Source organism: Pleurodeles waltl, chromosome 8, assembly GCF_031143425.1.
Source record: "Pleurodeles waltl isolate 20211129_DDA chromosome 8, aPleWal1.hap1.20221129, whole genome shotgun sequence".
Classification (NCBI taxonomy): domain Eukaryota; kingdom Metazoa; phylum Chordata; class Amphibia; order Caudata; family Salamandridae; genus Pleurodeles; species Pleurodeles waltl.
In genome coordinates this window covers 198,152,551-198,178,012 of record NC_090447.1, presented here as the reverse complement: position 1 = coordinate 198,178,012, position 25,462 = coordinate 198,152,551, and the positions used below count along the sequence as shown (strand labels likewise).

General features: G+C 46.4%; 1 protein-coding gene across 1 annotated transcript in view; it reads right to left on the bottom strand.

Moving 5' to 3' along the window:
* Positions 1-25,462, bottom strand: part of LTN1 (listerin E3 ubiquitin protein ligase 1) — a 488,777-nt gene that overhangs the window by 326,124 nt on the left and 137,191 nt on the right. Inside the window, exons 10-11 of the mRNA XM_069204077.1 lie at positions 4,641-5,459; positions 4,070-4,111 (exon numbers count right to left, since the gene is read on the bottom strand). Coding sequence (XP_069060178.1) covers positions 4,070-4,111; positions 4,641-5,459 — 861 coding nt within the window. The remainder of the gene's footprint in view (positions 1-4,069; positions 4,112-4,640; positions 5,460-25,462) is intronic.

The window sequence follows — 25,462 nt, the reverse complement described above, 5'->3', positions numbered from 1 at the left end:
CTTTTGCAGTAAGTTGCTTCCTCTTCCCCATTTTTAACTAATTACTTTGCACTCAGAGGTTCAACTGATGCTATTCTAGGACGCTTCTAGGCAGTGTCTAGAACTAGAAAAACAAACTCAACAAGGACAATCTACAATGGGCTTATAACAGACGGGAATAAAATAACCTTGCCAAGATTCAAAAACTGTTATTACAGTAACCTGTATTAGCTTGCAATAGTTCACTCAGCGACAAAGAACGATGAACAAAAGTACCTGCCTAGTTTCCTGGTGAACACACGTTTTCAAGACCCAATGTAACAATGTAGCTTTCAGGTGTGTGGCCCAGCCCAGCCTCTTCCTGTTGATAACGGGCGAAGGATGGGCCCGGGCTTTGCCCGGGCACCACTCGCACGCGTTCCACGTGGCGGGAGCGCGATTTGGAAATTAAAGGGGCTTCCGCTCCTGCCCCAACACCAGCTGCAGTCCAGCGCTTCCCGCGAGGCGGGACCGCAATTAGAATTTAAAGGGGCTTCCGCTCCTGCCCCAACACCACCTGCAGTCCCGCGCTTCCCACGAGGCGGGAGCGCGATTTGGAAATTAAAGGAGCTTCCGCTCTTGCACCAGCCGCAGTCTCGCGCTTCCTGCGAGGCAGGAGCAGGATTTGAATTTAAAGGGGCTTCCACTCCTGCCCCAACACCAGCCGCAGTCCCGCGCTTCCCGCGAGGCGGGAGCACGATTTGTAATTTAAAGGGGCTTCCGCTCCTGCCCCAACACCAGCCGCAGTTCCGTGCTTCCCGCGAGGCGGGAGCGCAATTTAGAATTTAAAGGGGCTTCCGCTCCTGCCCCAACACCAGCCGCAGTCCTGCGGTTCCCGCGAAGCGGGAGCGCGATTTGGAATTTAAAGGGGCTTCCGCTCTTGCCACAACACCAGCCGCAGTCCCGTTGCTTTCAAAATAAAAGTTCAGCAAAAATATTCAAGTAGGAAAAAAAAGTTTTGCTAACTCACTGTGAAATTTTAAGTTCTATTTCCATGAAGAATCAATTGCGAAAATGTGCTCATACATTCTAGTATTTAAAAAAAATATATTCATAATGGAAAATCAGTTTAACTATTTCTAACACTATTATGGGAAACATGAACACAAACAAGCACTGGCAGAGCCAACCAACACAACATAGGTGGTCAGTCTCTTGGTTTTGTCAACGAGGGTTTTGTTTTGACATGACGTTTGTAACACTTTATTATTTTGGAAGCAGACAGGCCCACGCCATTGTAACAAACACTGGCAAAAAGCAAAAAATAAATGTTGGTCTTAAAAAGCACACATTGCCACAGTAGTCTTGGCACTGAATAAAACTACTTTCAGGGCCAATATGCTACTTGTGGAAGAGCAGATTGCCATCACTCACAGTAAAGCCAGCCGGTAGATAGATAGAGAGAGAAATAGAATTTTGATAAAAACAAAATGTCTTGGCTAACAGTTGACCAAATTAGGGGCCAATTCTTAAAGAAAGTCACAAAAGTGCACCCATGTCGTACGTCTTTGATAAAAACAAAATATCTCGGGTAACAGTTGAACTCATTAGGGGCCCAATCCTTGGAGAAAGTCACAAAAGTTTACCCATGGTGTAGGTCTATGTGGCTTTCATGAATTCACAAGAATTTACAGTGGTAGACCAAGAATTTATACTGCTCGAAACTATTTGTGAACTGTATTTTAGCACCAGCAAATATCCATGTGTAGATTTTTTCATGTGAAAATCTATTGAGCGTTTACAAGTTCAGTTTCCCCCCAACCACTTACATCCAAACATTGGAAGAACTTCTACTTCTACCCTTTTCAGGAGTAAATTTCCAACCTTTCTCAGTATGGGAAAAGATTAGAGACAAGCTGGTGAAAATCCTTAGAACATGCAAGTTAGCAGGTTTGCACAGACTCAAAGGCAGCCCTGGAACTATTGCTTACTGCTTCCTCTAGCCACAGTATGTAGATCTGCGGAAAAATGGCAAAATAAGGAAATTGCTATAGAATGGCTTGAAATTGCTAGTATTCAAACCCTACTATAGTATTAGCCCCTGGCATAATCAGAGAGGCTATTATCATAGCCCTTACATAATGGGATGGCTGCCATAATATGTTGTTGCACTACATGGCACCAAAGGAACAAGTAGATTATTTTTACAGGACCTGTAGATTTATGAAGCAACCGGTCCCATAGTAGATATTTTGCTAAATTCCACACCCCTGTTTACTTTTTCTCAGTCATTCCCACCTGTCTGTCCGGAGCAAAAGGATGTTTAGTTATGGCCTTTATACTAGTTTGGATGTATACTAGTTTGGATGCTATTAAGTTCAATTGTCAGCAGTTTTATTTTGGTTGTGTGCTATCTCATGTCCATTTACAGCTGGCCCACTATTTTTAAGTTAATCCCTGTTTCACTCAAAGTGTCAACCATGCCATTAATACACAAGATGCACCAATCCATTATTTTGAGGAGTTCTTTTTTGCTTTTTGTTTTTGGGTGAAAGAGCATATGGGGGGTTGGGGGTTGTATCACTATTTATCTGTGATATTGGTGGGAAACATTCTTGTTGACTCTTCCTCTGCGCTCCTTTTTCAATTAATGTGTCATCAATGTTGTCCAGAATATGCAAACACCTAAAATGTAAGTACCTTTGGTTGAGCCACAGGTAACTTCTTAAACTTTCATACTGAGCTGCGGAGTGCTTAAAAATAGAGAAACGTAGATCGTGTGGTTACACGCAATAGTAACCAGTGAATAGGCATATTGTCAGTTAAGCTGTTATCCCTTTATGAGAAATATCCACCCACGTTTAGCCACTCCTTGCTTTATACAATATGGCAACAGCCAGGTGAACTACTAAAACTCAGCCTGACTTCTACATGGCAGCCGTCTTGTTGTACCTCAGCACTACTATGCTCTGGGTCACCCCATGGTGTCTGAATGTTATAGGTGTCAGAGTGCCTTGTATGACCACCCTGCCCATGCACCATCGACAAGGCAGGGAGAGAGAAGGAGACGTACCACATAGCCCTCACCCATTAGCACCATTTAGGACCATGAAGTGAACCCAGACCAGGGATCACCACCAAATAGCTCTCCTGTGTGCAGCCCAACCTACAAAAACTGAAAAGTGTATTTTTAAAACAAACATGTAAACTTGACTGATGTGGTCAGTATTAAAATTCTAATAATATTTGTAGCTCTAGATGATTTTCATCAACATAAGTAGCTATTACTACCAAAAAGGTTGGAGACCCCTGATCCAGACCAACATTCTTCACAAAATGGTGTAGAAGGGGGCTAGGACTCAAGCACTAGACCAAAATAAGAGAAAGGGGAGTCGAACTAAAAAAAATGAAAAGGATCAGCAAGAGAGCAGCTCAAGCAGGCCAAACTGGGAAAGTGTGGATTTCTCTACTCAGAAACATATGATGTACGATGCTCCAAGGATAACCACAGTCAGAGCGTCTCTGTTCTTCAATGGACACACTCATGTCATGGTTGACAAGAATTAATGCTCAAGAATTCCAGTTAATGTTGTTTCAGATGATAGAGCATCAAAGAGGATAAAAGATACTTTCATTTACTTCCACTGCCAAGCTTCACTGATTGGTTTCAAATTATATTGTAGAAATGTAACCATAGTGCAGTATGTGCGAGTGGCGAGAATGCACATATCAGTCGTCCTACATTTCTAAGACAGCTATGTTACCATTGATATAGCCAGGGAAGACAGGGGTCATGTACGAGAGATATTAATACTTTAAATGGCAAGGAAAACATGTTCTGCAAGTACTACAGAGTAAGCTGTTTTTTTCATATAGCTCGGAGGCGGGAAGGAGAAATCATGTAAACTGATATGTAAATTACAAGAAAGCAGTTACATTAGAATTCTTGCGACCAAATAATTATTCATCTCTTCCTAAAAGACGATTTTCTTTTTTCAACCCTAGTGATGTCTTTTTTCTTTTAAATAGTAAAAGGGAGAGCATGTTAGAATGCTGGACAGAAAGGACATATATTCTTGCAAGAATGGCAACAAAGACCTGATACACATACCTTTTGAATTATTTGGAGGAAAGTAATCCATTTCAGATCAATCTAAGGAAAGAAAAAGAACTGTCAATTTATCGCTTTACTGTCTATTAGAAATGAAATTGAATGCCTCTTTAGCACCTAGGAACTATAATTACTACAATCATAGTGCGTGGACTACTTATGTTATGGCTAGGAATGGAATGTGTCTTTGTGACCTTTTTCAATATTAGAAAGCCAAATTCTCCCTACAACCCTACTCGCCACTAACCTGCAACCCTCCATCTGCATGTCCCTCGTAGCACTCAGTTACTGTGTGCCATTACGCCACTGCCTTTAATGAATAACCCTAGTGAACTGAATAATAAGCTTTTTACCATCTTAGAAAATCTAGCTAATTAGATCCTCCTTCTCAAAAGCCATCTTCGAAGAATTGTTACAACAGAAATTAGTGAACGCACATTTCCTAATCTAATATGAATCGCATACATAATGTTCTCCAGTACAGTGAACTGTATATGTGGCCATGTCCATTGCACACAACAGAGACCTCAGTAAGTGTAAAAAATAACGTAAAAAAATAATGCATACATACCTTTGTTAAATCATCCAACACATTTTTTCTTTCTTTATCAGTTTTGCAGCAATACAATACGCTGAACAAAATATCGACCAGAAAATCAGTCTCTTTACAGCAGTCTTCCTTCAGCCAGCCAACTAATTTCTGATGTAGGAACAGCTTGGCAGGATTATCGCTTACCATTTTAAGATTGTCAGAGATCTCGGAGTCAACAGCATCTCCTTCATGCACTTGCTCTAAAAGCACCTTAAATAATCTATCGGAAGAGAAAGCACTGAGCAGGGCAGAGAGGAATCTCAGATGTCGATCTGACTTTTGCTCATTGATGTAAACCATGCTTAGCTCAGCAAGTTTACATATTAAATTCTCAAGTGGCTCCTTCCTGAGGTAGGAAGGAGATCCAAGGCTTGAACTCTTAACTGAAGACACGTTAATCTCTCCTTCAGGCACAGATTCCTTCTTTATGGCAGAGGGCATTGACTTGACGCTGTTGGAGAGGCTGTCCATTTCTTCATCGTCTGCAAACCTGATCTTACTTTTTTTTCTTTTGCTCGCTTTAATGCCAACCTCTGGGTTTTGAAGCATTTGTAATAAATCCGAAACCCCTCGAAGAGTCTTATCTGCTGCATCAATTTCATCCACCTGGAGGATGCATATCTGAGCAAGGCTGTCCCAGACTTCAGCTAGCAAAGTCCTTAGCAAGTCAGCGGTGATACTATCACTTGAAATATCGGCTTTTGATTCCCAAGAGTGCATGGTGTCTGCTATTTGATAGAACAATGGGGTACTTTGGAGTTTATCATCTTTCAAAGCAGTCTCAATGACTGGTATCAACTGTAATAAAGAACAAGCTTGCGTTATTAAAAAATTTTTATGAACTAAAATTGCATCAAACACCAAAATAAAATTACTAGATTTCTTATCCATAAAATCCAGGAGTTGTGACAGAGAGCTAAACCAGTGTTTTTTCAATTCTAATCACAGATGGAATGAAGGATGAGAGTTCACCTGCCCTTATTCAAGGGGTTAACAATTAAAAGCCACAGCCTAAAAGCTAATCTTGCTCTTCTGAAACATCATTATTGGTTTTATAAGTTATGATTTGCATGGGTCAAATGGAAAACACATTCTTATATCCATATGATTCTAATATGTGAATCAAGGGTACATAAGGTGTAGTGAGGAGGTGACTAATAACAAATAGAAAAGTAAGTCTATAACACACTGCTTTTACTGTGCAATAAATTCTCTATTGTGCAACTTAACAACAGCCATTTTCGAGTCTTTCTGATATTTAAGACCACTGTTGAAAGACTATGCTGTTGATGTTCAAGAATCGTGTATTTTGAGGAACCACATTATTGATTTTTCAGAATTTAAAAGCGTTTTCAACATCAATACAAAAAGAGTCCTATCACTAACACTTACCTCCAAAAAGATACCCAACAACCCATAAGGACTGGAATACAAAAAAAGCATTTGAAATGCAATGGGTCTCGCATTTGCTCAAGTTAGAGCTATTAGCGTTGTAAATTCCTAACTGGACTTTTCTTGCCACATAAATTGAAAATGTAAAGTAAAACAGTTGACATAAGCAAATCAATTCAAAGCGCCACGGCCACCATAAGCGTGAGAGCGAAGGAGACACACAAAAGAAAAAAGAAGTTCACTAACAGTCAAACGTATTGGCAAACGTGCAATTATCCATCTAACAGGGTTGGTCCCCAAGGCGGTAACAAAACCGCCCTAAAGAGGGACAAACGTGAAGCATTTACCAATGTTATCGAAGGATTTTTGAAAGGCAAGCCCATGAACGAGTGATAGTGATGGGCGTGCGGTGGGCATGGTTAAAAGCCCAAATAGATAACCAACACGTCGAAAAAGCAATGATTGCGCGCTACTAAGCTCAACCTAACAATTTCAGAAAAAGCTTAATAGTTCACAAGCTTCACAGCAATATCCCTAATATGCACTACAATGCAACTTCAAATTCAAATGGAGCAAATATCTTACATTCCACATATCTTCAACAAGGCCATGGTAAGGCTCAAGGAGTATAAAAATAAGCTACTGTCAATTCATCTGTGATCAATAAATTAGCAGTTCCATGTACTTCTATGCTTTGGGGCTGCTACTGTAGTGAATTTAGGGCAGTACTGTTTACACTACAGGCATTTTACACAATGATCCACATGAAAAGAGTGCTCATTCAAACAGACAGCAAGTTCAAATTGAGCAAATGTCATTTGAATTTAAAGTAGCAGCTCATATGGCACTTCTACGCTATGGAACAGTTACTGTAGTTACTACTGTGAAATGGCAGAAGCTCCTGTTTTTGCTGCTTGAGCCTTGCCATGGGTGTTTATTGGTGATATGTGGAAGATAAACAAAGCCAATGGAATTATGCAGCAGGAAAGGGACAAATTATGCAGCTGGTTTGAGAAAATTATGCAACAAGAGAAGGCAAATTATGGGGCACAATGCAGCACATTTTGTAATAGTGCTACTTCATCATTTGTAAACTTGGTAATACTCTCTGATCATTGCCTGCACCTTATCGGTGCCAGTTTACCATCAGAAAGGTGACCACTTCAGCTTTGCAAAGGGCCATCCACTGTCACATTTTTAGTAACTTTTGAACCATTTGAGCTAGGAAACAAAACAGTTTTTTGTTGAATTCTTCTGATTATACAGCAGATGATGGATTAAATGGCAAGTATGCAAGAATTGTCGCTGCTGCACAATCACATAATTCCAGTGGCCCTGAATATAAGATATTTGTTCAGTTTGAAGTTGAACTTTGACCACAGCAATATCCCTAAAATGTGCCAATCACATGTTTGGACAAACTGAAAAGCAGTGTCCTGCTTCCTAAAACAATGGGTTGAGAGTAGTAGTAGAAGATGCTTGGAACAACGCTTTTCAGGATAGTTTACCTAACAATTAGTTATGAATGTCTACACAATAATGGTTTGTGAAAGTGTGTTGGTTGTCCAACTTTATAAAATACTGCAAGTGGAATAGTGCCCAGGAATGCTTTCCAGGCTATTTTCTTTTTTTTTTTTTACAAATCAAATGTGCCTTTGACGATAGTATACAGTGTGGACATTGCCTTTGCATAACACACATATATGCGCCTAATTATCTATTTCATAATGTCCAACTTGGAAACAGGTTTCCCAAAGGGAGGCTTGGCAAAAGATAACAATAGCTGCTTTATTTTGTTAATTGGTTTTGTACGGTCAATGTAATAAACAAGTATTCTCAACATTTAAAATGGAAAGCCCAAGAGAAGCCAGTTTCCATACAAAAAATTGTAATGCATCAGCTTAAACGGCAATCCCGTTATGTGAGCAAGTACAAAATTAAGAACCCAGGAGGGAACTGGTGGTGTTCAAGGAGGGATGACTATTTCAAAGCCCTCCAAAAACATTCTCACAACAGGAATTCTGCATATAGATTGAAATTGCCTATTCAGCGTGTTAGCTGCTACAGCTGTCAAATGAAAGAAAAGCATGCCCTGTGCTGAAGCCTGGAAGAGCTGCTCATCAATGACACTACAGTACTGAACACATTTTTTGCATTTTGCTGCACCACAATCTCTTGCAGTAGCTTCTGACCCTCCTTAAGAATGAGCAAGCACTCTTCTGGCAGTTGAAGGTACCTTAATTCTAAGACTTCCGGTGACAAATCGCAAGGCTCAACGTCTTGAGGCTCGGATAATGCAGCTGACCCCAATGCTGTTTGAGAAGGTCTGTACGTAGAGGTAGTTTTTTATGTTTACATATCAACCTGTCTAGTGGTTTTGAGTAGCAGGGTCATCTTGTGCATGCAGGTACAACAAGAATGAACCTCACAGGAGCCTGTTTCATTTTTGTCACTGAATATGGTTCAGTGGTAGTAGAGGAAAAGCATAGACAAATATCCCTGACCAGTTAGTCCATATAGCAAGGCCCAAGGACTGTGGGTATCTGAAGATGAACTTTGGGCATGTTGCCTTCTTGTGAGCAGCAAAAGAAACGATTGCAGGTATATGCCAGAGGTGAAAGTACTTCTGACGTACATAGGCATCCATCTCCCATTTGTGTGTTCGTTGATGTGTACTGCTGAGCAGGTTTACAAAATCGTTCTTTACTCCTGGGAGATATTCTGCAAGGAGAAACACCAGATGACGAATGACCTTTTGCCAGATTGTCTGCTCCAAGGATGGCACATGGAGTAAATGACTGCTCCCGTTTTTGGATGTAATACATGGTGATCATGATGTCTGTTTCAATGAGCAGTGTCTTCCTGTGGATCATAGGGTAGGCTGTACTGCCATACATTCCAGCAGATTAATGCACAGCAACTGTAGTTAAGGAGTCCATTGGCACTGTAATCTAATAAGGCCCAAATGTGGTGCCCATTGTGTGAGGGGTGTTTGTGGAAATAGTCACTTGTGGCTAATGGTCAAGAAAATACATGGCCATTATCAAGTTCTTGTTCTTCAAACATTTTAATTTGTGCTGAACTCTGGGCTTCACCAAAACTAGATCCTCCCATTGCCGGACACAGCACTCCTGCAGTAAGTGCATGTGTAAGCATGTATTTGAGTCTATTGCATTGCTATCATTTCCATTAATTTCATAATCATTCTATCAGAGAATAGCCGGCAGGTAAAGAGGAAGCAGCCTCTGAAATGCCATCACTTTCTCATTGTTGGGATAGATTTTGCATGTTCCTGTGGTCAGTAGAAAGGTTGTGTTTGTTGTGGGGAGAGAGATGAGACCTTTTCATATGTCATGCTGTCTGGACAACAAAGGAGTCTAGTGGTACCTCACCATGTGACTTTATTGCACCCAGTGCGGCTACCTAATATTTTGTTTTCCACCGGAGGTGTAAACACTAGTGTCTTTAATGGGTAAAGACGCGTCTTTTGTAGGGTTAACAATGTATTCATGTCCGTGGGCATGGCCAGCAGGATGGCCGGCTAGCAGCGCTCTCCGTGAGCTCCGGCTGTCTGATTTTAATCCTGTGTTAATCTTGCCATCAATATAACTTTGCTCTGCTACACTTTGTCCCCCAAACACACCAGGCTGATAGGAGCCACAGTACTAGCCTGTATCTGACCCAGTCAGGGTCCTCAGAGCGATTTGTCAAACACTTGGGTGGCCACAGCGCAATGATTTCTAAGTCATGATGGCGGCGACAGAGTGTTGAAGCCATCCACCGACCGGAGCAGAGCAGCAGGTCCTGACCATGCTTCTTCTTCCACCCCAATGCCTGAGGTTGTGTGCCAGGGATGCGCCGACTAGCAGCGTTCTCCATGAGCTCCGGCAGCCCGATTTTCAACCAGTGTTAATCCTGCCATCAATTTGATTTTGCTCTGCTACACTTTTTCCAGGACACACCAGGCAGACATCACGAACAGTAGTGGCCTGGATTTGGCCCCATCAGGGTCCAGGAAGCGATTTGCAGAAAGCCTGTGTAGCCACAGTGGCTCTGATTTCTGGTCACGATAGTGGCGGCAGTGTGTTGAAGCTATCCACCAGCCAGAGTAGGGTGGCGAGACCTGAGCTGCCGGATGGCCCAGGGAACTCATTTCACCTTGGTCCTTCTTACCCCCAAAGCCTGAGGTTGTGTGCCGGGTGTGGTCCGCTGTTTCGACGGGCCCAGAGGTCTTGTAGGCAGCAGTGCCGAGGAGAACTAGCGGCAGCCCAAGGGGTGTGGAGCGGGGCGGGCCTGCTGTACCATGCTAAATTGTGGTGGGGTAGGGCTACCCCGATACTGCAGGGGATGACATCCACCCCTGGACTAAATATTCATGTTGAGCCCTATTTGGAACAGTAGAATATAGACTGGAGGCCGCACGGGCTCTGAAATGGTGCCCGTATGGTGGCTGCAGCTGCCAGTCCGAGGCCCCCGAGTAGAGCAAACAAGACGGGCTGTTGTGCCCGCGTCTAGTCCGAGGCGCCACCCCCATCCTTGTTGGGGGCGGGAACCACTGGTTTGGGGCAGCTGAAGACAGCCTGAGTGAAGAACAGGTCTTGAGAGCGGGCCTGAGGTGTGGCCAGGGCTGCCAGATAGAGGCACGTGAGTGGAGTGAACAGGAGGTGTGGTTGAGCCCCACACAGCTGCCCAGGCAAGACAAATATCCCTGACCAGTTCATCCATAGAGCAAGGCCCAAGGACTGTTGGTACCTGTGGGAAAAAGAGTAAACAGGACAGACCCCCAGAGGGAGTGTTACCTGGCCCCAAGTTGGGGGAGCAGACATCGGATTTGGACAGATCACACCCATTTGCCATAGCAATTGCCATCCTGGAATACAAACACACAAGACAGCCATCCCCTGTTTGAGACACGGTTCTTGTAGGAAGTTGGCTCTGTATGTGCTATTTCAAAGTAAGGAATAGCATGCACAGAGTCCAAGGGTTCCCCTTAGAGGTAAGATAGTGGCAAAAAGAGATAATACTAATGCTCTATTTTGTGGTAGTGTGGTCGAGCAGTAGGCTTATCCAAGGAGTAGTGTTAAGCATTTGTTGTACATACACATAGGCAATAAATGAGGAACACACACTCAGAGACAAATCCAGCCAATAGGTTTTGTTATAGAAAAATATATTTTCTTAGTTTATTTTAAGAACCACAGGTTCAAATTTTACATGTAATATCTCATTTGAAAGGTATTGCAGGTAAGTACTTTAGGAACTTTGAATCATTTCATTAGCATGTATACTTTTTACATAAAACACAATAAGCTGTTTTAAAAGTGGACACTGCAATTTTCACAGTTCATGGGGGAGGTAAAGTAATGTTAGTTTTAACAGGTAAGTAAGTCACTTACAGGTTTCAGTTTTTGGTCCAAGGTAGCCCACCGTTGGGGGTTCAGAGCAACCCCAAAGTTATCACACCAGCAGCTCAGGGCCGGTCAGGTGCAAAGGTCAAAGAGGTGCCCAAAACACATAGGCTTCAATGGAGAGAAGGGGGTGCCCCGGTTCCAGTCTGCCAGCAGGTAAGTACCCGCGTCTTCGGAGGGCAGACCAGGGGGGTTTTGTAGGGCACCGGGGGGGACACAAGTCAGCACAAAAAGTACACCCTCAGCAGCGCGGGGGCGGCCGGGTGCAGTGTGCAAACACGCGTCGGGTTTGTAATGGTTTCCTATGAGAGATCAAGGGATCTCTTCAGCGTTGCAGGCAGGCAAGGGGGGGGGCTCCTCGGGGTAGCCACCACCTAGGCAAGGGAGAGGGCTTCCTGGGGGTCACTCCTGCACAGGAGTTCCGTTTCTTTAGGCGCTGGGGGCTGCGGGTGCAGGGTCTTTTCCAGCCGTCGGGAAATGGAGTTCAGGCAATCGCGGTCAGGGGGAGCCTCGGGATTCCCTCTGCAGGCGTCGCTGTGGGGGCTCAGGGGGGACAACTTTGGTTACTCACAGTCGTAGAGTCGCCAGAGGGTCCTCCCTGAAGCATTGTTTCTCCACCAGTCGAGTCGGGGTCGCCGGGTGCAGTGTTACAAGTCTCACGCTTCTTGCGGGGAGTTGCAGGGGTCTTTAAATCTGCTACTTGAAACAAAGTTGCAGTTCTTTTAGAGCAGTGCCGCTGTCCTCAGGAGTTTCTTGTCTTTTCTTGAAGCAGGGCAGTCCTCAGAGGATTCAGAGGTCGCTGGTCCCTTGGAAAGCGTCGCTGGAGCAGGTTTCTTTGGAAGGCAGGAGACAGGCCGGTAAGTCTGGAGCCAAAGCAGTTGGTGTCTTCTGTTCTTCCTCTGCAGGGGTTTTTCAGCTCAGCAGTCCTTCTTCTTCAGGTAAGTTGCAGGAATCTAAATTCTTAGGTTCAGGGGAGCCCTTAAATACTAAATTTAAGGGCGTGTTTAGGTCTGGGGGGTTAGTAGCCAATGGCTACTAGCCCTGAGGGTGAGTACACCCTCTTTGTGCCTCCTCCCAAGGGGAGGGGGTCACATCCCTAATCCTATTGGGGGAATCCTCCATCTGCAAGATGGAGGATTTCTAAAAGTTAGAGTCACTTCAGCTCAGGACACCTTAGGGGCTGTCCTGACTGGCCAGTGACTCCTCCTTGTTGTTTTCTTTGTTTCCTCCAGCCTTGCCGCCTAAAGTGGGGGCCGTGGCCGGAGGGGGCGGGCAACTCCACTAAGCTGGAGTGTCCTGTGGTGCTGTGACAAAGGGGTGAGCCTTTGAGGCTCACCGCCAGGTGTTACAGCTCCTGCCTGGGGGAGGTGTTAGCATCTCCACCCAGTGCAGGCTTTGTTACTGACCTCAGAGTGACAAAGGCACTCTCCCCATGGGGCCAGCAACATGTCTCTAGTGTGGCAGGCTGCTGGAACCAGTCAGCCTACACAGATAGTCGGTTAGGTTTCAGGGGGCACCTCTAAGGTGCCCTCTGGGGTGTATGTTACAATAAAATGTACACTGGCATCAGTGTGCATTTATTGTGCTGAGAAGTTTGATACCAAACTTCCCAGTTTTCAGTGTAGCCATTATGGTGCTGTGGAGTTCGTGTAAAACAGACTCCCAGACCATATACTCTTATGGCTACCCTGCACTTACAATGTCTAAGGTATTGCTTAGACACTGTAGGGGCACAGTGCTCATGCACTGGTGCCCTCACCTATGGTATAGTGCACCCTGCCTTAGGGCTGTAAGGCCTACTAGAGGGGTGACTTATCTATACCTGCATAGGCAGTGAGAGGCTGGCATGGCACCCTGAGGGGAGTGCCATGTCGACTTACTCGTTTTGTTCTCACCAGCACACACAAGCTGGCAAGCAGTGTGTCTGTGCTGAGTGAGGGGTCTCCAGGGTGGCATAAAACATGCTGCAGCCCTTAGAGACCTTCCTTGGCATCAGGGCCCTTGGAACCAGGGGTACCACTTACAAGGGACTTATCTGGATGCCAGGGTGTGCCAATTGTGGAATCAAAAGTACAGGTTTAGGGAAAGAACACTGGTGCTGGGGCCTGGTTAGCAGGCCTCAGCACACTTTCAATTCAAAACATAGCATCAGCAAAGGCAAAAAGTCAGGGGGTAACCATGCCAAGGAGGCATTTCCTTACAGTTCTGGACTCAGGGAGGCAATGCAGCTGAAATGGCACATCAAGCAGGAGAAGTCAGGAGGGACCTGATTCCTCCACCTTCCAAACCCCTTCTCCCCCCCCAGACTCTCACAAGGAGATAAGAGTAAACGTTTGCATTTTCAGTGTTGTTATTGTTTGGAGATTAAGAGCTGAGGAGGGTTGTGGGTTACAGACCCCTAATACTCCCATGTGCAGTGATCTGCTTAGGTAATGTGTTTTTTTTTTTTGCTGAGGGAGACAATGGGGGTGAGCCAGAGGGTTGTTGGGGGGGTTGGTGGTGTTTTTTTATGCTACTGTTGATTGTGGATGATAGTTACTGTAGGAAAGTACCATCTTGCCTGGCATGTTACCCCCATTCTTCACTGTATATATGTTGTTTTAGTTGTATGTGTCACTGGGACCCTGGTAACCCAGGGCCCCAGTGCTCATAAGTGTGCCTGAATGTGTTACCTGTGGAGTGACTAACTGTCTCACTGAGGCTCTGCTAATCAGAACCTCAGTGGTTATGTTCTCTCATTGCTTTCTAAATTGTCACTGACAGGCTAGTGACCATTTTTACCAATTTACATTGGCTTACTGGAACACCCTTATAATTCCCTAGTATATGGTACTGAGGTACCCAGGGTATTGGGGTTCCAGGAGATCCCTATGGGCTGCAGCATTTCTTTTGCCACCCATAGGGAGCTCTGACAATTCTTACACAGGCCTGCCACTGCAGCCTGAGTGAAATAACGTCCACGTTATTTCACAGCCATTTTACACTGCACTTAAGTAACTTATAAGTCACCTATATGTCTAACCTTTACCTGGTAAAGGTTAGGTGCAAAGTTACTTAGTGTGAGGGCACCCTGGCACTAGCCAAGGTGCCCCCACATTGTTCAGAGCCAATTCACTGAACTTTGTGAGTGCGGGGACACCATTACACGCGTGCGCTACATATAGGTCACTACCTATATGTAGCTTCACCATGGTAACTCCGAATATGGCCATGTAACATGTCTATGATCATGGAATTGCCCCCTCTATGCCATCCTGGCATTGTTGGTACAATTCCATGATCCCAGTGGTCTGTAGCACAGACCCTGGTACTGCCAGACTGCCCTTCCTGGGGTTTCTCTGCAGCTGCTGCCAACCCCTCAGACAGGCAGCTGCCCTCCTGGGGTCCAGCCAGGCCTGGCCCAGGATGGCAGAACAAAGAACTTCCTCTGAGAGAGGGTGTGACACCCTCTCCCTTTGGAAAATGGTGTGAAGGCAGGGGAGGAGTAGCCTCCCCCAGCCTCTGGAAATGCTTTGTTGGGCACAGATGTGCCCAATTCTGCATAAGCCAGTCTACACCGGTTCAGGGACCCCTTAGCCCCTGCTCTGGCGCGAAACTGGACAAAGGAAAGGGGAGTGACCACTCCCCTGACCTGCACCTCCCCTGGGAGGTGTCCAGAGCTCCTCCAGTGTGCTCCAGACCTCTGCCATCTTGGAAACAGAGGTGCTGCTGGCACACTGGACTGCTCTGAGTGGCCAGTGCCACCAGGTGACGTCAGAGACTCCTTGTGATAGGCTCCTTCAGGTGTTAGTAGCCTTTCCTCTCTCCTAGGTAGCCAAACCCTCTTTTCTGGCTATTTAGGGTCTCTGTCTCTGGGGAAACTTTAGATAACGAATGCATGAGTTCAGCCGAGTTCCTCTGCATCTCCCTCTTCACCTTCTGATAAGGAATCGACCGCTGACCGCGCTGGAAGCCTGCAAACCTGCAACATAGTAGCAAAGACGACTACTGCAACTCTGTAACGCTGATCTTGCCGCCTTCTCGACTGTTTTCCTGCTTGTGCATGCTGTGGGGGTAGTCTGCCTCCTCTCTGCACCAGAAGCTCCGAAGAAATCTCCCGTGGGTCGACGGAATCTTCCCCCTGCAACCGCAGGCACCAAAAAGCTGCATTACCGGTCCCTTGGGTCTCCTCTCAGCACGACGAGCGAGGTCCCTCGAATCCAGCGACACCGTCCAAGTGACCCCCACAGTCCAGTGACTCTTCAGCCCAAGTTTGGTGGAGGTAAGTCCTTGCCTCACCTCGCTGGGCTGCATTGCTGGGAACCGCGACTTTGCAAGCTACTCCGGCCCCTGTGCACTTCCGGCGGAAATCCTTTGTGCACAGCCAAGCCTGGGTCCACGGCACTCTAACCTGCATTGCACGACTTTCTAAGTTGGTCTCCGGCGACGTGGGACTCCTTTGTGCAACTTCGGCGAGCACCGTTTCACGCATCCTCGTAGTGCCTGTTTCTGGCACTTCTCCGGGTGCTACCTGCTTCAGTGAGGGCTCTTTGTCTTGCTCGACGTCCCCTCTCTCTACAGGTCCAATTTGCGACCTCCTGGTCCCTCCTGGGCCCCAGCAGCGTCCAAAAACGCCAAACGCACGATTTGCGTGTAGCAAGGCTTGTTGGCGTCCATCCGGCGGGAAAACACTTCTGCACGACTCTCCAAGGCGTGGGGGATCCATCCTCCAAAGGGGAAGTCTCTAGCCCTTGTCGTTCCTGCAGTATTCACAGTTCTTCAGCCTAGTAAGAGCTTCTTTGCACCAACCGCTGGCATTTCTTGGGCATCTGCCCATCTCCGAGCTGCTTGTGACTTTTGGACTTGGTCCCCTTGTTCCACAGGTACCCTCAGTCAGGAATCCATCGTTGTTGCATTGCTGATTTGTGTTTTCCTTGCATTTTCCCTCTAACACGACTATTTTGTCCTTAGGGGAACTTTAGTGCACTTTGCACTCACTTTTCAGGGTCTTGGGGAGGGTTATTTTTCTAACTCTCACTATTTTCTAATAGTCCCAGCGACCCTCTACAAGGTCACATAGGTTTGGGGTCCATTCGTGGTTCGCATTCCACTTTTGGAGTATATGGTTTGTGTTGCCCCTATCCCTATGTTTCCCCATTGCATCCTATTGTAACTATACATTGTTTGCACTGTTTTCTAAGACTATACTGCATATTTTTGCTATTGTGTATATATATCTTGTGTATATTTCCTATCCTCTCACTGAGGGTACACTCTAAGATACTTTGGCATATTGTCATAAAAATAAAGTACCTTTATTTTTAGTATAACTGTGTATTGTGTTTTCTTATGATATTGTGCATATGACACTAAGTGGTACTGTAGTAGCTTCACACGTCTCCTAGTTCAGCCTAAGCTGCTCTGCTAAGCTACCATTATCTATCAGCCTAAGCTGCTAGACACCCTATACACTAATAAGGGATAACTGGGCCTGGTGCAAGGTGCAAGTACCCCTTGGTACTCACTACAAGCCAGTCCAGCCTCCTACATTGGTTGTGCAGCGGTGGGATAAGTGCTTGAGACTACTTACCACTCTTGTCATTGTACTTTTCATAAGAGAAAAATATACAAAACAAGGTCAGTGTATATACACATAGCCAAAAAGTTTTGCATTTCCTCTTTTCACTCTTTTCTAAGTGCTGAAAAGTACTTCTAAACTTTCAAAAAGTTCTTAAAAGTTTAAAAAGTTTTTTTCTGTCTTTCCAAAAAGTTCTGAAAACTTTTTTCTCTTTTTCTATCACTTTAACTCTCTCTAAAAATGTCTGGCACAGGCCAAAATGTTGAACTGTCCAAACTTGCATATGATCACCTTAGCTGGAAAGGAGCAAGGAGTCTCTGCATAGAGAGAGGTTTGAGTGTAGGGAAGAATCCTTCTTTAGAACTGTTAATTAATATGCTTAGAGTACAGGATAAGGCCATAAGTGCCCAATCTGTAGAAAAAGTAGCTAATGGTTCTCAATCTGATCCAGGGACTCCCCCAGGAAAAGGTTCAGGAAAGAAACTTCTCAGCCTGCCCATTACTAGACAGTCTAGCATAGTTGGTACAGAGGTTGAATCACACCATACTAATGGTGTGCTCTCACATTATACTGGTAGCCAAGCTCTTAGGGTGCCCTCTGTAAGGGACAGGTCTCCTTCTGTTCATTCCCATCATACCTCTGTATCTAGAAATGTCCCTCCCACCCACCCTGATGACAGATTGTTAGAAAGGGAGCTCAATAGATTGAGAGTGGAACAAACCAGACTGAAGCTCAAGAAGCAACAGCTGGATTTGGATAGACAGTCTTTAGAAGTAGAGAGGGAAAGACAGAAGTTGGGTTTAGATACCCATGGTGGCAGCAGCAGTATTCCCCATAGTCATCCTGCAAAAGAGCATGATTCTAGGAATCTGCACAAGATAGTTCCCCCTTATAAGGAGGGGGATGACATTAACAAGTGGTTTGCTGCACTTGAGAGGGCCTGTGCTGTACAGGATGTCCCTCAAAAGCAGTGGGCTGCTATCCTATGGCTATCATTTACTGGAAAAGGTAGGGATAGGCTCCTTACTGTAAAAGAAAATGATGCTAACAATTTCCAAGTTCTTAAGAATGCACTCCTGGATGGTTATGGCTTAACCACTGAACAGTACAGGATAAAGTTCAGAGATACCAAAAAGGAGTCTTCACAAGACTGGGTTGATTTCATTGACCAGGCAGTGAAGGCCTTGGAGGGGTGGTTACATGGCAGTAAAGTTACTGATTATGACAGCCTGTATAACTTGATCCTGAGAGAGCATATTCTTAATAATTGTGTGTCTGATTTGTTGCACCAGTACTTGGTGGACTCTGATCTGACCTCTCCCCAAGAATTGGGAAAGAAGGCAGACAAATGGGTCAGAACAAGAGTGAACAGAAAAGTTCATACAGGGGGTGACAAAGATGGCAACAAAAAGAAGGATGGTAAGTCTTCTGACAAGGGTGGGGACAAATCTAAAAATGAGTCTTCATCAGGCCCACAAAAACACTCTGGTGGGGGTGGTGGGTCCAAATCCTCCTTTAATCAGAACAAGGAAAAGAAACCATGGTGCTATTTATGTAAGATAAAAGGCCATTGGACAACAGATCCCAGTTGTCCAAAGAAAGGCACCACAGCTCCTACCACTACAACCCCTACTGCTACACCTAGTGTCCCTACTAATAGCAGTGGTGGTGGGAGCAAACCTACTAATAGCCAATCCAAGGGAGTAGCTGGGCTCACTTTTGGTAATTTAGTTGGGGTTGGTCTAATTAGGGAGACCACAGAGGCTACTTTAGTCTCTGAAGGGGCTATTGACTTAGCCACTTTGGTTGCTTGCCCCCATAACTTGGAGAAGTACAAGCAACTAACCCTAATAAATGGTGTTGAGGTCCAGGCCTACAGGGACACAGGTGCCAGTGTCACAATGGTGATTGAGAAACTGGTGCACCCTGAACAACACATACTTGGACACCAGTACCAAGTAACCGATGCTCACAACATAACACAAAGCCACCCCATGGCTGTTGTAAATCTCAACTGGGGGGGGGGTATCTGGTCCAAAGAAAGTTGTGGTAGGTTCAGATTTACCTGTAGACTGTCTATTAGGGAATGATTTGGAGACATCAGCTTGGTCAGATGTGGAGTTGGAGGCCCATGCAGCAATGCTGGGCATCCCAGGGCATATTTTTGCTTTGACAAGGGCTCAGGCCAAAAAGCAAAAAGGACAGGGAAGCTTGGATCCTGGAACAATGGACCAAGTGCTCCCTAAAGCTAGGGTTAGTAGAAGCAAACCACTTCCTACTATCCCTCCCTCTACAGTGGATTCAACTTCTGAGGAAGAAGAATTCCCTCCCTGTGCAGAACCTACACCAGAGGAGCTGGAAGCAGACACTGCTGAGCTTTTGGGTGAAGGGGGGCCTGCCAGAGAGGAGCTGAGTGTGGCACAGCAAACCTGTCCCACATTAGAGGGTCTCAGACAGCAAGCTGTCAAACAGGCTAATGGGGATGTCAGTGACTCTCACAGAGTTTACTGGGAGGACAACCTCTTGTACACTGAGCATAGGGATCCTAAACCTGGAGCTGCCAGGAGATTAGTGATTCCTCAGGAGTACAGAAAGTTCCTCCTAACACTGGCACATGACATTCCCTTAGCTGGGCATCTAGGACAAATGAAAACTTGGGACAGGCTTGTTCCCCTGTTTCATTGGCCTAGGATGTCTGAGGACACAAAAGAATTTTGTAAGTCCTGTGAAACCTGTCAAGCCAGTGGCAAGACAGGTGGCACCCCAAAGGCACCCCTTATCCCACTGCCTGTGGTTGGGGTTCCCTTTGAAAGGGTAGGGGTCGACATAGTTGGCCCCCTTGACCCTCCTACTGCTTCAGGCAATAGGTTTATCTTGGTGGTAGTGGACCATGCCACAAGATATCCTGAAGCAATTCCTTTAAGGACCACTACAGCACCTGCAGTGGCAAAGGCCCTCCTGGGAATATTTTCCAGGGTGGGCTTCCCAAAGGAAGTAGTATCAGACAGAGGAAGCAATTTCATGTCTGCATACTTAAAGGCCATGTGGAAGGAGTGTGGTGTAACTTACAAGTTCACAACACCCTATCATCCACAAACAAATGGACTGGTAGAGAGATTTAATAAAACTCTCAAAGGCATGATTATGGGACTCCCTGAAAAACTCCGCAGGAGATGGGATATCCTTCTACCATGCCTCCTTTTTGCCTACAGGGAGGTACCCCAAAAAGGAGTGGGCTTCAGCCCCTTTGAACTTCTTTTTGGACACTGTAGGAGATGGATGTGGTGTAGGGGTGATAGAGGACACAAACACTGAGGTTAACTACCCTTTATAGGGGTTTACGTGCTTTTTATTGTTCTTGGCGGTAGATAAGGGGGAGAATAACTCTAGAACAGTCTGTGAGTAACCGGTGTTTCTGAGTTCTGTTTTCCTTTCCTTTTCTCCCTCTCTGGTCTCTATCCGTCTCAGGTGGGTTGCTTATTCTTTTCCCTTCCTTTTTCTTCCGGGTGGCGTGTTCCGGTATCTTGGCGGCAGGTTTCCTCGGAAGAACAAAAACAAGGTGGCAGCCGGTAAGTGTGGAGGGTAAGCACGGTTCTGTGTGGGGGTAAGGGAGAGGAGGTGAACTAAGGAAAAGGGGGGGGGGGATAGTGACGGAAGGGTTACTCTAACCTTTTTAGTGGGGAGGTGAAATGGTTTCTTTTCCTAGTGTCAGGCAGCATACGTGGTTGTTAAGGTGCCCAGGGAACTTGCCCCGCTTCAGGCGCTCTCCCCTTAGAGGTAGTCACCCTGTCTCCCTTCCTCCCCTTTCCTCCCCCTTTCAGTCCTCCCCTCTCGTCCTACCCTTCCCCTTCCCTGGGTTCTGCTGTGGCCCTTTACTAAGGCACGTACCTTGTCCAGCCACGACCCTCCTGGGCCGTGGCAGGCTGTCGCGTCCTCCATCTCCTCTCGGGGTGGCTCTTCCGTCCTTTCTTCCGTCTCTCCTCTCGGGTATTCCGGGTTGGCGCTTCTCTCCGTCTCTTCTCGGGCGTCTGGCTCTCCGTTTCTCCTCGTCTCACTCTTTTCCGCCGTCTCTCCCTCGGGGTCCGTTTCGCGTCCGGAAGAGAAGAGCAATCTCGTCCCGCCGTGCCCTTCTTCACTCTCGGCAACCCGGAACTCCGGGGCCGACTTCCGCCTCCTTCCCGATGCGTCTCCATGACGACGGGGTTGCCGATCTGGCGAGGCGTTCGGAGAGCGCCATGATTGGGTTTCCTCCGGCGCTCTCCTACACACCCCTTCCCACGATCAGGACTGGTATAGGCCCGAGGAGTCAGGGCAGCGGGAGAGGAAGTCTGCGGGACATTGGCGAGCCCCAGGGATATGGCGGATCTGAAAAGTAAAGGGTTGCAGTTCAAGGAACCAGCGGAGTACTCTGGAATTGGTGTCTTTATGGGAAGCCAACCATGTCAAAGGCGCATGATCGGTGAAGAGGATGAATGGGCGTCCCAGGAGGTAATACTGCAAACATTCGATTGCCCATTTAATGGCCAAACATTCCTTTTCTATAGTGGGGTAGTTCGTTTCCCTAGGTAATAGCTTCCTACTGATGTAGACTATTGGATGCTCATGTCCCTGGCGGTCAGGTTGTGCCAACACGGCTCCTAACCCGACCTTGGATGCGTCCGTAAAAAGATGGAAGGGCCTGGCAAAATCGGGACAACGCAATACTGGTTCGGTTGTAAGGGCTTCCTTGAGCCATTGGAATCCCTGAAGTTGGGAGGGGGAAAAAGGAGGTAGGACCGTCGGATATTGTTTTTTTTAGGAGGTCTGTAAGGGGGGCTGTGATAGTAGAGTATTGAGGGATGAACCTTCGATAGTATCCAACTAGCCCCAGAAAGGAGCGAAGTTCCTTCTTGGTGGTAGGGAGGGGAATATGTCGAATGGTGGCTACTTTATCCTTTTGGGGACTCAAGAGCCCATTCCCAATAACGTAACCTAGGTAGGCTATCTGGGTCTGCCCTAGTATACATTTTTTTGGATTGGCGGTAAGCCCGGCCGCGGATAGTGCGGAGAACACTTTATCCAGGTGAAGTAGGTGGGTAGACCAGGTAGAACTAAAAATAACAATATCATCCAGATATGCGGCTGTAAAATCATGGTAGGGTCTTAGTAGTTGATCCATTAGTCGTTGGAACGTTGCTGGGGCACCATGAAGCCCGAAAGGGAGCACCGTGAATTGATACAGGCCTGAAGGGGATACGAACGCCGTTTTTTCCTTGTCCGAGGGTGCTAAGGGGATCTGCCAATACCCCTTTGTCAGATCAATAGTGGTCATATATCGGGCTTGCCCTATCTTCTCCAGGACTTCATCTACCCGAGGAATGGGGTATGTATCAAAAAGGGATATCTCATTGAGCTTCCGGAAGTCAATGCAGAAGCGGATAGAGTCATCCGGCTTCGGCACTATGACAATCGGAGAACACCATGGGCTGGTAGAGGTTTCAATAACTCCTAAACGCAACATTTTATCGACTTCCTCTTCTATGAGGGTTTTCCTTGCCTCGGGAATTCGATAAGGTCGTTGTCGTACTACTTTTCCTTCCGGGGTTCTAATGTGATGCTGGACCAGTGCTGTTTTCCCCGGTAGTTCAGAAAAAAAATAGGCATGACGGTGGACTAACTCCGTCATTTTTCGGGTCTCTATCTCGGAAAGGGACTCACTGATTTTGGGGAGCTGTTGGGGGTCATACAGTGAGGTGGGGCACAATTCTAACCCTAAAGGTTGAGTTGGCGTGATCAGACACCCCCTCGCTAATGCTAAGTTATTGCTAGCGGGTTCTTCCCATTTCTTTAATAGGTTAATGTGGTAAATCTGGGTTCGCCTTGGATTATCTCTTAATTCTAATAAATAGGTAACGGGGGTAACTCTTTTTATGATTTTGTATGGTCCCTGCCATTTGGCAATTAATTTGTGCTCTGAGGTGGGCCTGAGGATTAACACTTTGTCGTTGGGTTGTAAGATCCTGAGTTTGGTACCCTGGTCATAGTAAGTCTTTTGGTTATTTTGGGCTTCTGTTAGATGCTGCCTTACGTCCTCCCATACTGATTGGAGTTGGGTTTTTAAATTATGGACATAGTCTAGGATAGGACGTTCTTCGTTCTCCTCCTCCTCCCAAAGTTCCACTGCCATATCTAGAAGGTTTCTTGGTTGTCTCCCAAATACCAGTTCAAACGGGCTATGCCCAGTGGAGGATTGTTCATGTGTCCTTATAGCGTACAATACTAGGGGAAGCTTCTGATCCCAGTCCTTACCTGTCTCATTCACCACTTTCCTTAAAAGGGTTTTTATGGTGCGATTATACCGTTCGACCAATCCATCCGTTTGGGGATGGTAGACGGATGTTTTTATCTGTTGAACCCCTAGGGATGTACAGATTTGTTTCATCATTCCTGAGATGAATGGGGTTCCCTGGTCCGTAAGGACTTCTTCGGGAAATCCTACCCGGGAAAAGAAAGATATCATAGCTTGTGCTACGTTTTTCGTAGTGGTGCTGGAAAGGGGAATGGCCTCGGGGTACCTACTTGCGTAGTCTACGAGCACGAGAATGTGGGTATGCCCTTTTCTAGACGGTAACAGAGGACCAACTATGTCCATACCGACCCGCTTGAATGGTATATCAATCAGAGGTAGGGGTTGCAACGGTGCTTTACGGAGCGTTCCTGGCTCCACAAGTTGGCACTTAGGACATTGAGCGCAGTACCTTCTGATATGGGCATATACTCCCGGCCAGTAAAACCGCCTGAGTAAGTATTCTTCTGTTTTTTCCCTGCCACAATGTCCTCCCCCTGGTTGGTTGTGGGCTAGGAAGAGTATCTGGGTTCGGTAGGATTCGGGAACGACGAGCTGTCTTTTCTCCCCATTTGTTTTGGTGGTGACCCTATATAACAGATCTTTTGAGGTCAAGAAGTAAGGACCTACCTCTCCAGTTGAGGCGGTTTTAGCATTTTTCCAAGCATGTTTTAAGGTGGGATCCTCGTGTTGACTCATTCTAAACGATGTGGGGGCTGCGTCTAGGAGGGCCATGACCCCTTCTTTGTTTTGTTGGTCCTGTTGCCAGGCGTATCTCTGTTTCTCCGTTCTCCTCTCCTTTCGTGTTAGCTTCCGTCTAGTGGGATGGCTAGGTATAGCATCATCTCGGAATGGCGCGTCACCCCACCAGTTGTCCACTGGGTTTTTCTGTCTGGTCCTGTCTAAGAGGTCGTCGAACCTTTGATAGTCCGTTCCTATTACACATTCCTCTATCAGGTTGTCCATAAGCCCCACAGGCAGACTGTCTATATGTCCGTCCCAGCCTATGTTTATGTTGAGAAGCGGATACTGGGCTCGATCCCCATGAACACAGCATATCGTAACCCATTGGTCCTCAGGGGGTGGTATCTGGTGAATCAAACTACGTCGGACTACTGACTGACTACACCCGGAGTCAATTAAGGCCATAACAAGTTTTCCGTTGACCATCAGGGGGTACTTAAAGGACACACTACTCTTTCCTAGGCATAAGACTCTGCCTCTAGTCATGCCTATCTCCATTGGTTCTATACCCTCCTGCTTTCTGGGACATCCACGAGCGATATGGCCCCACTCCCCACAGTTAAAACATTGGGGTTGCTGCATCGGACTTCTCTCCGGGTTTCTAGGTAGGCCGGTCTCTTCGGTTGCTCGTCGTGTGTGGAATTGAGTAGGGGGTATTGGTGGTTTCCCCATGGGGCGGACGGGTTGTGGTTTACCCTCTCCTGATCTGTGATAAGCACAAGCTAGATCAACCGCTGTCTCAGTGTCTATATTGGGGTGTTGTCGGATCCAGTGTCGGGTATGGGGCGGTAGGGAATCTAGATACTGCTCCAGAATAATCGCCTTAATTATGTCCTCGCGTTCCGCTCCTAGTGGTCCTAGCCACTTCAACCCTAGATCCTTCACCCGGTAATAGTATGTCCGAGGGTCTTCATAGGGTCCCCATCTTACTTTCCGGAACCTAGTTCTATAGTATTCGACATCATGTCCGACTCGTTCCAAAATACTCTTCTTTATCTCGGCATATGGGGTGACACCTCCCGGGTTTGCGGCCTGATAAGCGGATTGGAGGGTTCCTGTCAGGAGGGGAGCTATATACTGACCCCACCGCTCTGCCGGCCATTGAGCACTGGAAGCGACTCTCTCAAAGTTCGTAAAAAACGAGTCAGGGTCTTCTCCTTCTTGGTATTTTTGTAGGACTGAACTGGGCACATTGGGATGCACCTTACTTGCGGCTATAGTGTCGGTCAGCTTTTGTATGGCAGTCTCATGAACTAGCTGATTATTGGCCATAATGGTGGCCTGGCTTTTCAATGCCGACTGTAGGGCCTCCCTATCCTCCTTGGCCTCTCGTTGCTGGGCTTCCCAGACTAGCTGGAGATGGCGCTGCCCTTC